General features: G+C 41.2%; 1 protein-coding gene across 1 annotated transcript in view; it reads right to left on the reverse strand.

Annotated features, from left to right (window-relative positions):
* Positions 1–5,668: 5,668 nt before the first annotated feature.
* Positions 5,669–13,890, reverse strand: part of LOC103583973 (chromosome unknown open reading frame, human C16orf72) — a 26,108-nt gene continuing 17,886 nt past the window's right edge. Inside the window, exon 5 of the mRNA XM_008565134.1 lies at positions 5,669–8,675. Coding sequence (XP_008563356.1) covers positions 8,431–8,675 — 245 coding nt within the window. The 3' untranslated portion in view covers positions 5,669–8,430. The remainder of the gene's footprint in view (positions 8,676–13,890) is intronic.

Consider the following 13,890-nt stretch of genomic DNA (forward strand, 5'->3'; position numbering starts at 1 on the left):
CAGAGGGGGACACCGCAGAGTGGCCAAACAACTTGCTAAGATGGGTTAGGGACACTGCTTTTACACCACGAGGCTCTACCTGGAAGCTCCAGGGACAGAAGCCAGCACAGCCCTGGAGGGGTCAAGAGCCCAGTGTTTCCAGCTCTGCACAGGGCAGTGGCCCAAAACCCAGGCTGGGGCCACATGCGGGCTCTGTCCTCACCTAAGCCCCAGTCTCCTCATCTGGTGGATGAAGATAACAGCACCAGCCCCATGGGGCTGACTAGTGAGGGTTAAACACACAGTGACCTTTAGCTTTTTCATTACAATATTCATTACATAATACAAGTTGCAGATCTGTACTAGCTGGTAATGGAAACGGTTCAACCTATTTCAACTGGAAAAAAAGCGAAGCATAGAGTGCATATGACCACTTTTGTACTTTGTTTTTTTCAGGAACACATATATACAGGTACACGCACTTTTTAAAAAGTATAACCAGTACCTCTTGATTGGGTAAGGAGATTTGGGGTCTGTAGGAAAATGGGTGGGAAGCTGCTCCCCGTAACAGGACTCTAGTTAATGCAGTGGCCGACACACCTGAGGACCAAGGGTCTTTCCATTTTCTGCTTTGTCCATGAGCCTTGACCTTGGTCCAGCTTCCCTTGTAGTTTCAAGAGGCTGCAGTGGCTCCAGGATCACCTGCACATGACACCTAGGAGCAGAGGACTGCTTGCGAAGACTTCACCTTTACCTCTCTGAACCCCAAAACCTGTACTTCCACCCCCCCAGTATGTGTATTATCAGTGTAATCTTTAAAATGTAAACAGGTAAATGGGTGGTAGGACTTAGGACCCATTGTTGTTTTATTCTTTAGTTTGCCTTTAAGATACCCTGCCCGACCCCAGACCTTTGGACTCAGTGTGTGTGTATGTAGGTGGGGAGTTTGGAAATCTGTATTTTAAATCCGGGGTGACATAGCCCTGCCAGGTTCAGCTGTGTCCTGGACATAGCTGCTGGGTCATTCCTGGTGAGCCATGATTCATCACGCCCTGGAGTCTTGCGAGTGCCAACTTCCTCCTGCCAAGCCCAGAAAAACACCCTGCCCCAGAGGAACACGCTGGTCATGCTCGGACTTCCTCAAAGCCCAAGGGACTGAAGTTGGGTGAGCAGGCAGCCCTGGAGCGGGGGCTGGGTCCTCTGACAGCACCAGCTGCCCTCAGCCTCAGGGCTGGCTCTGAGAAGCCCAACGCCATTGGCCACCTGCCTAGTTAAATCTGGAAAGGGGCCAAAGCAACATTCCCCCTCTGCCGAGTATACCAGAGGTCCCTGGACAGTGGTTCTCTACTGGCAGACCTTGAAAACTCTTGATGCCTGGGCCCCACTCCAAGGAGTCCCATCTAGTTCTCAGCCTTACCATGGCTGCTTCTAATATGCAGGCAGGTTGAAAAATCAGAGGGAAGAAAGGAGATGGGGGAAACTGAGCCTGGAGGCTAGTGCAGAACCCAGGAGAGAGCCCCACAGACTCTGAGAAGGGAACTTCATCCAGCCGGATGACACACACAATGGCCGCATCTGATGACTAACATTCGGGTGCTTACCATGTGCCAGCCATCATCCTGCATCTTCATCTCACCACAGCCTCCCGGCAGGGACCGGGAAGACGGCCCAAGTGGTAAAGCTCGGACTCTCACCTGCACCCCCTCTGACCCCAGAGTCCTGCTCTTAACCATCATACCCCGGCTCTTGACAGACTGAAGGCCCAGCAGGAGGAAAAATAGAAATTTTGTAAAAACCTTTTATGTAGAAAACTTTTAAGCCACCTTTTTATCCACTCATTCAAGAAACATCCATACCTACCTTGAGCCTGGTGCTGACATCCGGAGAGTCCAGGTTTTGACACTGGCTGCAAAATCAGCAAAGTAGGTCACACACAGCATATGTTTAGTAAAATAGCAAGAGACTATAAGGCAGAGTGCATCATATACAGAAAGATACGCACTGTTTTTTGAGATTCCTGTTTAAGGTGTGCGTATGCGTGTGGGTGCGCGCGCGTGTGTGTGTTATGTGCACACCCACGTGCATATTAACAGGTCTTGACAAGAGAGGTATTTCTTACTGCAGATCACAGTTCAAAAGGAGAAACGCTGAGGTGGGCAAGAGGCAAGCCTTCATACATCAGATGTGATGGTGTAAACAAACTCAGTTCTATGCAACATTTATATTAACTCAAGAGGCCCAAAAGAACAAATCAGAACCTCTTGGTAGTTACAAATTTCTAGATACACTGTGAAATTCATACGGCCATCGTGATCTTGAGATTCATCATAGAAAGGAGAGATTGGAAAAAAGCAATCCTCCTCCTTCCATTCCCTCAAGGACACTTTGAAAGGTGATCCTCTCCCCCAGGGAATTTCAGCCCTGGCACCAAACCCCTGATGAACAGATAGCAATGGTCTGAGAATCCTCCCTCAAACCTCAAAGTTACAGTGGCAACATACCTCAGTGCATTTATGGAGGACAACCAGATTATAAGTCCACAAGCAAATACTGCTGAGGCCACTGGGTGCTGACAGAAGCCCAGGGACACCAGTGGTAGTTGGCTGCCCCAAGGACCCCCAAGCCCTTCTTCTTGAGTCAGCCTGCAAAACTCTGTTCTCAGCCTACTGTGCCCTCCATGTTACTGAAGCTAGATAAACCCTAGGGCTCCTGAAGCTCTCAAAGGCAGCTCCATCAATGATCTGACCCCTAAACACTTCTAACAGCTTAGAGAACACACCTGCCAGACCTAAAACAAAGGAATGCCACAGCCCTCACATACAACTACAGTTGTGCAGCAGGGAGGGGCTGGCACCAAATGCCTCTGCCCTGCAGAGCAAGCGCAAAGGAACCCAACACTCCCCTCAACTTGGGTTTAAGAGGCGTGGCTCCCCCAGCTGACAATTAAGTTCTAAGAAGTGAGGTGGCTTGTACTGGCTGACCTGTGGCGTCTCCTGCGTAAGCATTTGACTTCGGTTTGAAAAATAAGATCTCATTCACACCTGGACAGGCCCCTGCTCTGAAAACTAACCACTTCAGCACACACAAGCTTCACTGGGTGCTTGTTACCTATCTCCTGGTTTCATCCAATTTCAAGACTAGAGCTTCCAAGTTCCAGTCTCCCACTATGACATGTTACTAAAATGCTTTATTCAATATTAACTCCTAATTAGCCACCAACCAACTAGCATATTCAAATGGCTACATTGAAATATAAGAAAACTGGGGCCGGTCCAGTGGCGCACTGCTACAGTGCGCCTCTTGGGAGCGTGGCGGCGCTCCCGCCGAGGGTTCGGATCCCACATACAGACCGGTTCCCGCTCACTGGCTGAGCGAGGTGCGGGTGCAACACCGAGGGTTGCAATCCCGTTGCCAGTCCCGGTCCAGTACGGGCGCAACACTGAGGGTTGCGATCCGTTGCCAGACACGAAAAAAAAAGAGACAAAAAGGGGGGAAAAAAAAAGGAATATAAGAAAACTGTTTGGAGGGTTACTCTCTAAACTGAGTCAGTTTTTACCTTTGGGGAGGGTGAAGGAGGAGGACAAGTCAGAGAGGCCTTCACACTAACACCTGACATTTTCATTTTCTTCACAAAAACGCAAGTGTTAATTTGTCAATGGCACACTGAAATAAACCAGCAGCCACCTTCCAGAGTTCTCAAGGGCTCCAAGATGGGAGGAGGATTATAAATGTAGACGTAAATGTACCAACTTCCAGGGAATTAGAGTCACTAGGGTTCACATCTTTTTCTTCTATTACACCTATGTCACAGATGATGAGACTGAGCTGAGAGGCAAACTTACCCAGGTTCCCATGCTAGTGATGTAGTCAGCAGTCAAACCCACATGGTAACAAAGAAAACCTTCCTTTATGAGAGGAAAAAGCAAATTAAAATCATAAGACCACTTCTGCCTGCAGGAAACATAGATACCCAATAAGGGCTAAGATGTAGGGGCCAGGCACTCATATGACCATGTTTTGTTTTGTTTTAGTTTTCAGCTAGCCAGTTCAGGGATCTGAACCCTTGACCTTGGTGTTAAAACACTGCGCTCTAACCAAGCTAACTGGCCAGCCCCATAAGACAATGTTGATGGAAGTATTAACTGGTACCTTGCAGAAGGTACTTTGGCAGGACCTATCAGTATTTTTAATATAAATTCATTTGAACCAGAAATTTCACATGCAAAAACTTACATTATACAAACTTAAACTAGAATACTCACTGTTGTGATACTACTGATGGAAAACTGGGACCTGCATAAAGGCCTGTCCACACAAAGAAATACCATTCAGTCATAAAATTTCACCATATATATATATTTTTTTTTTCACCATATATATATATATATATATATATTTTTTTTTTTTTTAAAGATGACGGGTAAGGGGATCTTAACCCTTAACTTGGTGTTGTCAGCACCACTCCTACCCAGTGAGCTAACCGGCCATCCCTGTATGTGATCCGAACCCGTGGCCTTGGTGTTATCAGCACCACACTCTCCCGAGTGAGCCATAGGCCGGCCCTCACCACATATATTCTGATGGAGAAAGATCTGTATACACTATAAGCTGCTGTGTGGCTGGATTCTTGGCATTTTAAATATTTTTAAAGCACTAAATCAACACAAATAAAACAAAGTATCATCAGAAACCTGGAGAGCATCAGTAAAATGTTCCCCAGTTTTGCCAACAGCCACAAAACCTGTGTTGGAACCTGAAAACCCCCTCCGGTCACAGGCTGCTGTCTAGAGAGCATGCAGGCACCCTCACAGGAAGCAGAACCCTGGTCTTGCCACATCAAATGCACCAGCAGGACACTTGGTATGACAGTCAGCCTGGGTGGTCAGGCCTGCTCCTCTCTCAAATATTGTCCCCACTAAAACATCACATGCCTCAAATATTCCAGAGTGGAGTCTGGAAGCTAGCTTTATAGGGTAAGGCCATCTGAACTATCAAAGCAGACAGATTTGGGGGCGGTGGGGTGGGGGAAGAAGGGCAGCTATTGTAAACATCTGATCACAACTTACTTTAATAGATGAATCTTAACTATAATTTTTAAAATAAACAGGGGTTTCCTATGGCAAAACCTTTCATATCACTTCATTCCAAGGGTCCAGATTCCCTCTGAAGATTCCCAGCCTCGCCATAACTAGACCCCTCAGTAATCAAACTAATAACTGAAGTCAGGTTATAACTACATGAAACAAAATGCAATGAGATTAATCTGCTAACACAGACACCACTACACCCCTCAAAAAATCCAGGTAGCAGTCATGCCAAAACTTAATGATTGTGTTCACAGTAATTTTCTAAAATTAACTGTGCTGCCCATGTCCCTGGCTACAGGCCCCATTTCAAAATCACCACTTGGCATCTCACACCTTCCCTGCACTCAGGTTGACCAACGCTCCAGGACAGACAGCCACCCGCCTCTTACTGTAAAGGAAGCCAGCCCAGTTTTCATTGCTGAATGGAAACTTTCAGCCCAAAGCCACAAGTATTCAAGTTTAATGAGTTTCAATAGCCCTTAGAAAAAAATTTATAAAGCTAATCCTTTTTGAAAAGCCTAAACTTCATTTGATTACATCACAAAGCTATTCAGATGTAATAAGCAAAACAAAACTGCAGACGAGCCCCATCATCTTTTGGGTTTTTTTTTAATGATTTATTCATTTTCTGATTTAAGGTATGTATCACTACTCCAGTTTGGTAAACCACATTGAAGAATCTGACTGTGCGTCTTTAGGTTCAGCCAAATGCTTTCCATTAATTTTGATCTATAAAATACTAAACATTATAATTAAGTCTGTAATACTTCAGCCATGCTCAGAATGCTGCGGTGTCAGGGTGAACTCAACCTGCTTATGCCAAGTCTGGGCGACAGAAGCAGAACTCATGAGCTATGACATCTAAAACAAACAGAGAACCTAGCTTAACATGAAGAGAGGTTCTGTTCCCCAAACTAAACCATGAAGTTTTAAAAGTCAGCCTACACTGTTCTCAAGAGACTGAAAAAGTCAGTATTATTTTTAAAAAGTACCACATAGTACACAATCTTCCATGATTTGTTTTGCATCTGAGCTGGCATAAAGAAATGCTTCAAAAATCTATCTGTAAGAACTGTTTTCCCATGAGAAATTATTTCCCTTTCTATTCGTGGGCCTCAAGGTGGTTCTGTGCACATGAGAGAGCAATGGGACAGAGAAGGGGGAGGGTTACGATTAGGTGACAAATAGCATTTGAAATTAAATGAAATGGAAAAAAAGTTACAAATGTTAAAGTTTTTAAAAAGTTTAATGGAGCCAATAAGGCATATAAATTGTGTTCTGGCAGACATTAAGACCTGCTTTCTCTCACCAAAGAAAATGGCACATTTTATCAAAATTTGACAATTCAGAGTAGAGGGTACTGAGATTAAGCTTCAGAGCACCAACTTAAACAACCAAAAAAACTCATTCAACTTGGAAAGAGGAACTAGAACCAAGGCATAAAGAGGAGATTAAATATGTTCCTCCATCTCAAAATCCTCTAGGAATAGGAGTTCTGGTCACTAGTGAGCAACGTGACACACCACAAAACCCCTATTCCAGAACCTAAATTTACAACGATAGAAAAACAAAGATAACTCCAGATGCATTTCTTGGTATATTCCAAAGGGAAGTTTGGGAGTATTTATAATACATAGGCTTGTCCGTTTAAGGTAAAATGACAGATTGCTATAATTCTTCCTGCTATTATATTCAAACAAAAACTGACCCACTTTTGCAGAAATTTAGAAATATCTCACTTTCATTCCTAGATTTAGTATGGAATTCACTTTTTTAAATAAGGGCTATATCTATAATGAATACAGAACTTCAATTCACACATTTCTAACATTCCATTCATATCCCACCCAGTCAATGAATATTATGGTTAACTTAGCAAAGTATCTTCACAGAAAGATATTATTAAATAGCTGAAGAAATTGCAAACTTTTAACAAAGTGCTGTGAGTAATTACTGGAAAAACCCTTACACTGATTTGCAATGGTCTTTTAAGGATAAAAATAGGAAGTAACTGATACTCGACTACAAGTCTGCAAGGAAACATTTTTCACTGTCCTACTTGATATATAATATAATATGATAGAATAAATTACAGTACCTGGCAGGCTGACATCAGTTCTTCATCTAAAAAAGACTATCATTCAGTTCAAGATATTAAAAATGAAGATGAAACATGCTCTAAAACATTGTAGCTACAAGAGGTCTTATATTTACTCAAAAGAGGAATCTATTGAGAACTTTTACTTAGGTCTACCTAACATCTACAGAACCTCCATGCGATTCCATCTTTTCCAGAATGGGATTCCAAACTGCACTTTTTAGGAGAGGGATATAGGAGGGACAGGGAGAGTTGGGTTTTGCTATTTGAGCTGTGATCACATTAGTAGTAGGTAAAACAGTTTTACCATATTCCACCCATTCCAATGGAAACTTCGAAAAGTAGGGCATCCATGAAAAATGTAAAACAGGATAAGAAAGACTGGAATACCCACCCCCCCACCATCCATCTCCCTCTCACTAATACTGAACCAAAACGGAAGCCCATTCTCAAAGTTCATGACCTCTCTACTTTAGGTCACCTTGAATGCAGTCTACATGTTTACATTTATCATAAGTACCCCACATAGGAAGTAGTACCTGTCTTAAAACTGAATATTTTAGGCCTACAGGGTTAATCTGGGGGCAGTTTAATAATATTGCTACTTTTAGAGCACTAACACACACAAAGTGAATTCAATAAAGTTCTGTGTATTGATTCAATATTAAGTATTAATTGCATGACCATCATAGCACCTCTTTACATTACACAATCACCAGAATTAGAAACTGCTTTGAAAACTAAAAACAGGGCATAGTCCAATAATTAAAAGTTGCACACTGTTAATATAGAAACCAGGTGCGTGGTACAGTGCTGCTGCAAAAATGGAAGCCAAATTGTATTTTTAGACAATTTTAGGAACCTGGCAATACTGTTGAAGCAAAATACTCAACACAGCAGGAATTTTTTTTTAAAAAAGGCATTCTATAACCAAATAAACATCTGATTATTTCCTTTCCCTTTGAGAATAAATACAGTTAAGGTCACTTTTAGCCTTGGAACGGATATGTTTGCCTATGATGATCTTGCTAAAGACTACACGATATCTGATGTCCTCTGCTAGGATTATAGTTTTATGAAAGCCATAGTTATAAGAGGCATCTACTGTAAATACCTACAACTTCCTTTTATGGCAACCACTATAGAATTCACTTGTCTTAAAACAGTGAACAAGGGAAGATGGCCTCATGTTTCCTTTGCAATAGTATATATGTTGAGGATCAAGTGGCTTTCAAGCAGCATGGTGGGTGTGAAAATGTTTGCAGTTTAGATCATTCTGTTGCGTTTATGGGTTGGTGAGTCTGTAATGACATCGCCACACTGGGCTGAGGTACGCTTTCTAGTTCCACCATTGTCCAAGTGGAGTGCCATTTCTTCTGATATGAAAGTGTTCAAATCGACATCATGGAGTCCATTTCTCCTTCGACTAGCATTCGATCCACTGCTTACATGTGTAGGAGAGCCTGGGGTACTCGAACGCACGCTTATACTAGCCATTGCACCACTAAGACCTAGGAAGAAGAAAAAAGGTTTTTAGAGTTGCTCAATTATTTAACCCTTTTGAAAGCAACCCACTTTACTTTTCATGTTGTCATAGTGTCAAAGGATGTCTGCCTATTTTCTTTATAAGGGCTCACTAGAAAGCAGTTAAGTTTTATTCAGGAAAAAAATCCACCTGGTTTTGACATGTTTTATTGGTAATACTGCCAATATTTACAATATTGGTAGTACTACAAACTACTGAAAGCTTACTATGTGTCAAGCACCATGCTAGGTGTACAAATATATCATGAAATTCTCCCATCTATTCTATTGGGCAGGTACTGTATACAATTTACAGATGAGGACAGGAGGTGCTGGCTTTAAACAGGACATTTTGGTTACCCAAAGTCACCATTCTAAAAGGTCCCTCTGATGTGTGTATATGTGTAGTGCACGAAAGGGAGCAAGAAATCATTTCCAGGTCTGAGTGGGCTTGTTCCGACATCACCTCTAGATAAGGTGACCACAAAACTTATCACTCAAAATAGTAACCATTAAGCCCGAAAAAGGGTCACTTAAAAACTATGCTGGGACATCAGGTACAAAGTGGGCCTGCCCTGGACAAATGACTACCCAAAGTCTGGACTGTATTTGGTAAATACCCCTTGGGACAGCCGAAATCAATATCTCTAATCCTCTGGAGAAGAGAGAACAGAGGAGTTGAAGAAAATCCTGCTGCTTTGCTTTCAAAGTTAAGAGTTATTAAATGCAGAATATACCCAGCACTCGTCACTGTACACTCACTGTTTAAGACTCTTGACTTAGGTTCCACTTCTAAATGTTGAGATAAATATATGAAAGGCATGAGTCAGGCCAGGAAACAGAAACCATGGCATTAAATTTTAAAAACTAACATCACTAATAGTGGATTTTCTGCCTTGTGATATGCCGGCCCTGCCTAGGGATTTTGTTATTGCTTGATTAAATTTGTAACATGATCTAGTATAAACAATTTTTCCAAACAATAGGACTTGTATCTTAGACTTTTAAATAAGCTAAAAGTTTGATTTGTTAAGGGTTTTGAATGCTGTTTAAATTTGAAAATTAAAAGATGAGAAAAGATTCTCTGCCTCCTACACCACATCCTATTAAATTCTTCTTGACGTTCTCACTCTACACTCTTGGTACAATGTTCTCAAACCCCTGGCCTCAAGCACCTCCATATGCTGACAATAGACTGCTCTACACTTACTCTAGGTGCCTCCACTCTTTCTGCACTAACCCAACCAGTCCCCATGCTGCTCTCTCTGTAGAAGATGCTTCCTCCCTTCCCACTGGTGGCCAGAGGAAAGTGGATCGTGTTCCTCTTTAGCTCAAAACCTTTCAAAGGCTAGCACCTACTAAAAAGAAAAAACGCAAGCACAGATGTCAGAGTACTTCCTGCATCAGGCACTATATAAAGTACTTTTTAATCTTCAAAATAACCCTATGACATCTGTATTACCTCCATTCTACAGATGAAAAGCCAAGGTTAAAAGGTTAAGTAATGCACCCAAGGTCAACAGGTAGTAGGCAAGAGCTAGGACTCACGCTCAAGTAGAATCTATATTCCTATTCACTGTTACACTGTCCCCTCTTGAAGTATGAATTACTTTGGCAAGGAAATGGCTTCAGGGTCTATAGACAGGCCAGCCTGTCTCTTAGGCCTCATCTCTTTGAATGGTTAGTTACTCTCCCTTCTTGCTCTCTTCGCCACCCCCCAAGACTGAAACATGCACTACCAATATCAACTGATTTGCAATTCTTTGAAAGTCAGACCTGCACTTCCCTTCCAACACTTAGTCCCTAAGTGAGGCCCACTAGCTCTCTGGCACCTCCCCTCTGAGGTTTCTGTCCTGGTTCTCCTACCTCTCCTTAAGTCTCTTGCTGGCTTCTCCTCTCCCCTCCTGCTGGAAACTCTCCACTCCTTCCTGTTCTCCAGCCTGCCAGCTCCTTCCTCAATTGCCTCTGTGGGCTTCTCTTCTGCCCCCAAAAGACTTTTGTCACCCAGGTGATACCCTCCACCACTTAGCTTACCCACAGGCATCAGTGTTTTCCAAATCTGTACCACAGGAGAAGACTTCTCTCCTGAGTTCAAGGACCCATCCATATTTCTAACTGCCTACTGGACATCTCAAACTTATCTTCAAAATGGAACTGCACCTTCTCCTCCCCAACCCACAGAGACTTAAGGGGAAAAAAAAAAAGGAAAGAAACATCTTGGGTTTTTATATAGAATGATACAATCACCCATCTCTTCCTATAGACAAGTGTCTTTTCATCTCTAATGAACTTAACATGGTGCCTGGCACATAGCATTCACTGCAATTTGGGGGGGGAGCCTTCAAAGTCCTACCCCTCTTTAAAAAATACAAGGTTCTGTTGTTTATTCATCTCTCCAATGCCAGGAAATAAACCCGGGTGACTCTCTTCACTTAAACCATTGCCACCAAGTTTAAAACTCAGTTATCCCCAAATTTTGGGCATTTTTTAAAAGTTCTACACCAAGACTGTGATCTTGAGGGGAGAGAGATGTGCCTTCTTCCTAATCCCACAGCCCGTAACATTCTACTAAAAAGTGCCCACATACTTTAATAACCTTTTCGTACTTGTTTCATAATACAAAAGGTTCCAAGGTAATTATCCTGCAAAATTTGGGCATTCACAGAAATAAACTGGGATACTTCGGTAATTAAATTCAGGACCCCCTTTATCATTTGAAACCACAAAAAGAATTCAACAAACCCCATCCCAATGCCCTTCTTGTTGAAGTAGGAGTCCTGAGGCAGTATATTTAATACCTGACAATTACCCAGGGCTCATAAAACACTCCATACGTGGACTAGGTAGGCACTTCAAGCAAATGTTTCTTATTGTTTCAACTGCTATTCTCCATGAAAAAGAAAATATATTAAACATCAATTTGGTCAAATTTGAAAATTCCCCAGTAACTTCTAGAAAATCAATTTTTTTCTTTTGGGTGTATAATTTGGGGTTTAGTTTGACAAATAAAATCACAATATGCAATATCACCTATTATCTACTCTCAGCAATGAAAATCATTTCAAAGTCTGACTATCTAATCTTACCCAAATAGACAAGTGTCAAAAATAATTAAGATTAACAGCCAAAAAATTATGCATTTTAAACAGCCCAAATTTTATTTTTAAACCAATGACAGCTACTAGAAGATGCTTTAGAAAACCTTAGCTAAGCCACATGAACAATCAGGCCTATACAAGTACAGAAAATCTAAGCATGCTTCAGAACTAAAAAACTAAGTGGTATGTCCTGAGGGCATACAACTTAATTTCTACCAAAAACACTTTTTCAAAAGGGCTTTGGGAATATCAATTGACAAAAGCAGTAGAACAAGTAGCATAATTAGACAGAGAAGTCTCAATTACTTAGTACAAGATAAACTCATCAGTTTTAAAGTTTCTGCATCCATTTTAAATGATTAGTGCAGGAGTAGAAAAAAAGATTAGGATGATTATTCATACTTTGTAAAGAAAACTCCCACTGGAGCTAAAACAAATTTACAGTCCAGGTCATAGGAATCCAAGTTACATGGCAAATTACGAAGAGTAACACATAGCTATATTGTCGTATGGAGTTCATGCTCAGGATGATTAAGAAAATCCTGTTTGCAGAATTAATTACATGTAAATCCAGTTTCCCACACAGAGTTAGGTCATCCTCAGGCAGAGAAAGAACAAATGCGGACCCAGTCAACCTCACTGCCTCAGTCCAGCAGCCAGTGGCCTGAGGCTTCCTCTACACTCACTACTTGCTTCCCAGCCCTTAAGCCCCTGTGAGAAGAGGGCTAGCCCTGGAGGTGAGAAGGCACACAGTTGATCCACCAGCACAGGTTCAGGGCCCTCTGCAGATCTGCTCCACCAGTGTTATCATCTCCTGTAGAAAGGGGGGGATTTGAAATCCCTACCACTTAAACATAGTGGGTATCATCCTGACTGTGAGACCTAAGAAACTGGCATTCTTGCACTGGAAATGAATTGCACTATTCAGATGTATAGCACTCCCTTCACACAAAGTTGTGTTCTGAGGTACCATGCCAAACAAGCACTTGTAGTGTCAATGTAGTGTTTTAGATGTATCAGGGGAGTTCAATCATTTTAAAAGGAACTCTATTAAGATGATTTTGGTAATTTGAAGTAGATACCACTCCCCACCCCAATCTGTAAATTATAATACTGAATTTTTATTGAAGTAAAGCACACTAAATCAAACCAATTACAAAGATACAAGTGTCACACCAAGAAAACATTTTCAGTTATGCTGACAGCCCAAAATGCTTTCCATTTTTCAAAGACAGTTTTTAATGCCATGGGAAAAATGCTCACGTCATTAAAACCAAAAAGCAAGATACAGTACCATATATGCAGTATTGATCTCAACTATAAAATAATTTTAATATTTATACATTGAAAAAAAAAGACTGGAAGAAAATGCACCAAACATTTAACTGCAGTTATCTCTATATAGTGGGATAACAAGATACTGAATTTTTTAATTTTTGAAAATTTTCTAATTTTCCAAGAGACTGGAAGAAAATGCACCAAACATTTAACTGCAGTTATCTCGATATAGTGGGATAACAAGATACTGAATTTTTTAATTTTTGAAAATTTTCTAATTTTCCAAGAAATTAATATTTATAAATCAGAAAATAAGAAAATTAAACTCAGATATTAAACTGCTTCATAACTACCAATGAATTATTAAATAAGTAACAGGTAAGTAAACTGGCTTTGAGGCATGGCCTCCTTTTTCACAATGAAAAAAATAAGTCCCACAAAATCTTATTGCTGGTTCAAGACAATTTTGTACTTTTGATGTTGGAAGCTTTAAGTCCTATCTCCAGAAACTTCAGTAGCTAATACCAAATCTTAATATACAGAAAATGCCAACTTTTCTCCGAAAATCTTAATAGTATCTTAATTGCCTTAATTGTTCTGATTCTCGGGCTGGTTTGAACAAAGGGCGTAATTTAGAAATTCCAACCTTCAGAAGAAATTTAAAGAAGATTCTCTGAAATAGTCAATTGTAAGCAATTAAGAGATTGCTTTGGTGCATTAATCTCTTACATGTTAATTTCCAAATAAGTTTTTTAGACACATTTCACTGTTAAATAGCTATCACCAGTTCTGTTATTTCAAGATGCAAGACTGCAACATTCAACAA

Source organism: Galeopterus variegatus, unplaced genomic scaffold, assembly GCF_000696425.1.
Source record: "Galeopterus variegatus unplaced genomic scaffold, G_variegatus-3.0.2 Scaffold195, whole genome shotgun sequence".
NCBI lineage: Eukaryota > Metazoa > Chordata > Mammalia > Dermoptera > Cynocephalidae > Galeopterus > Galeopterus variegatus.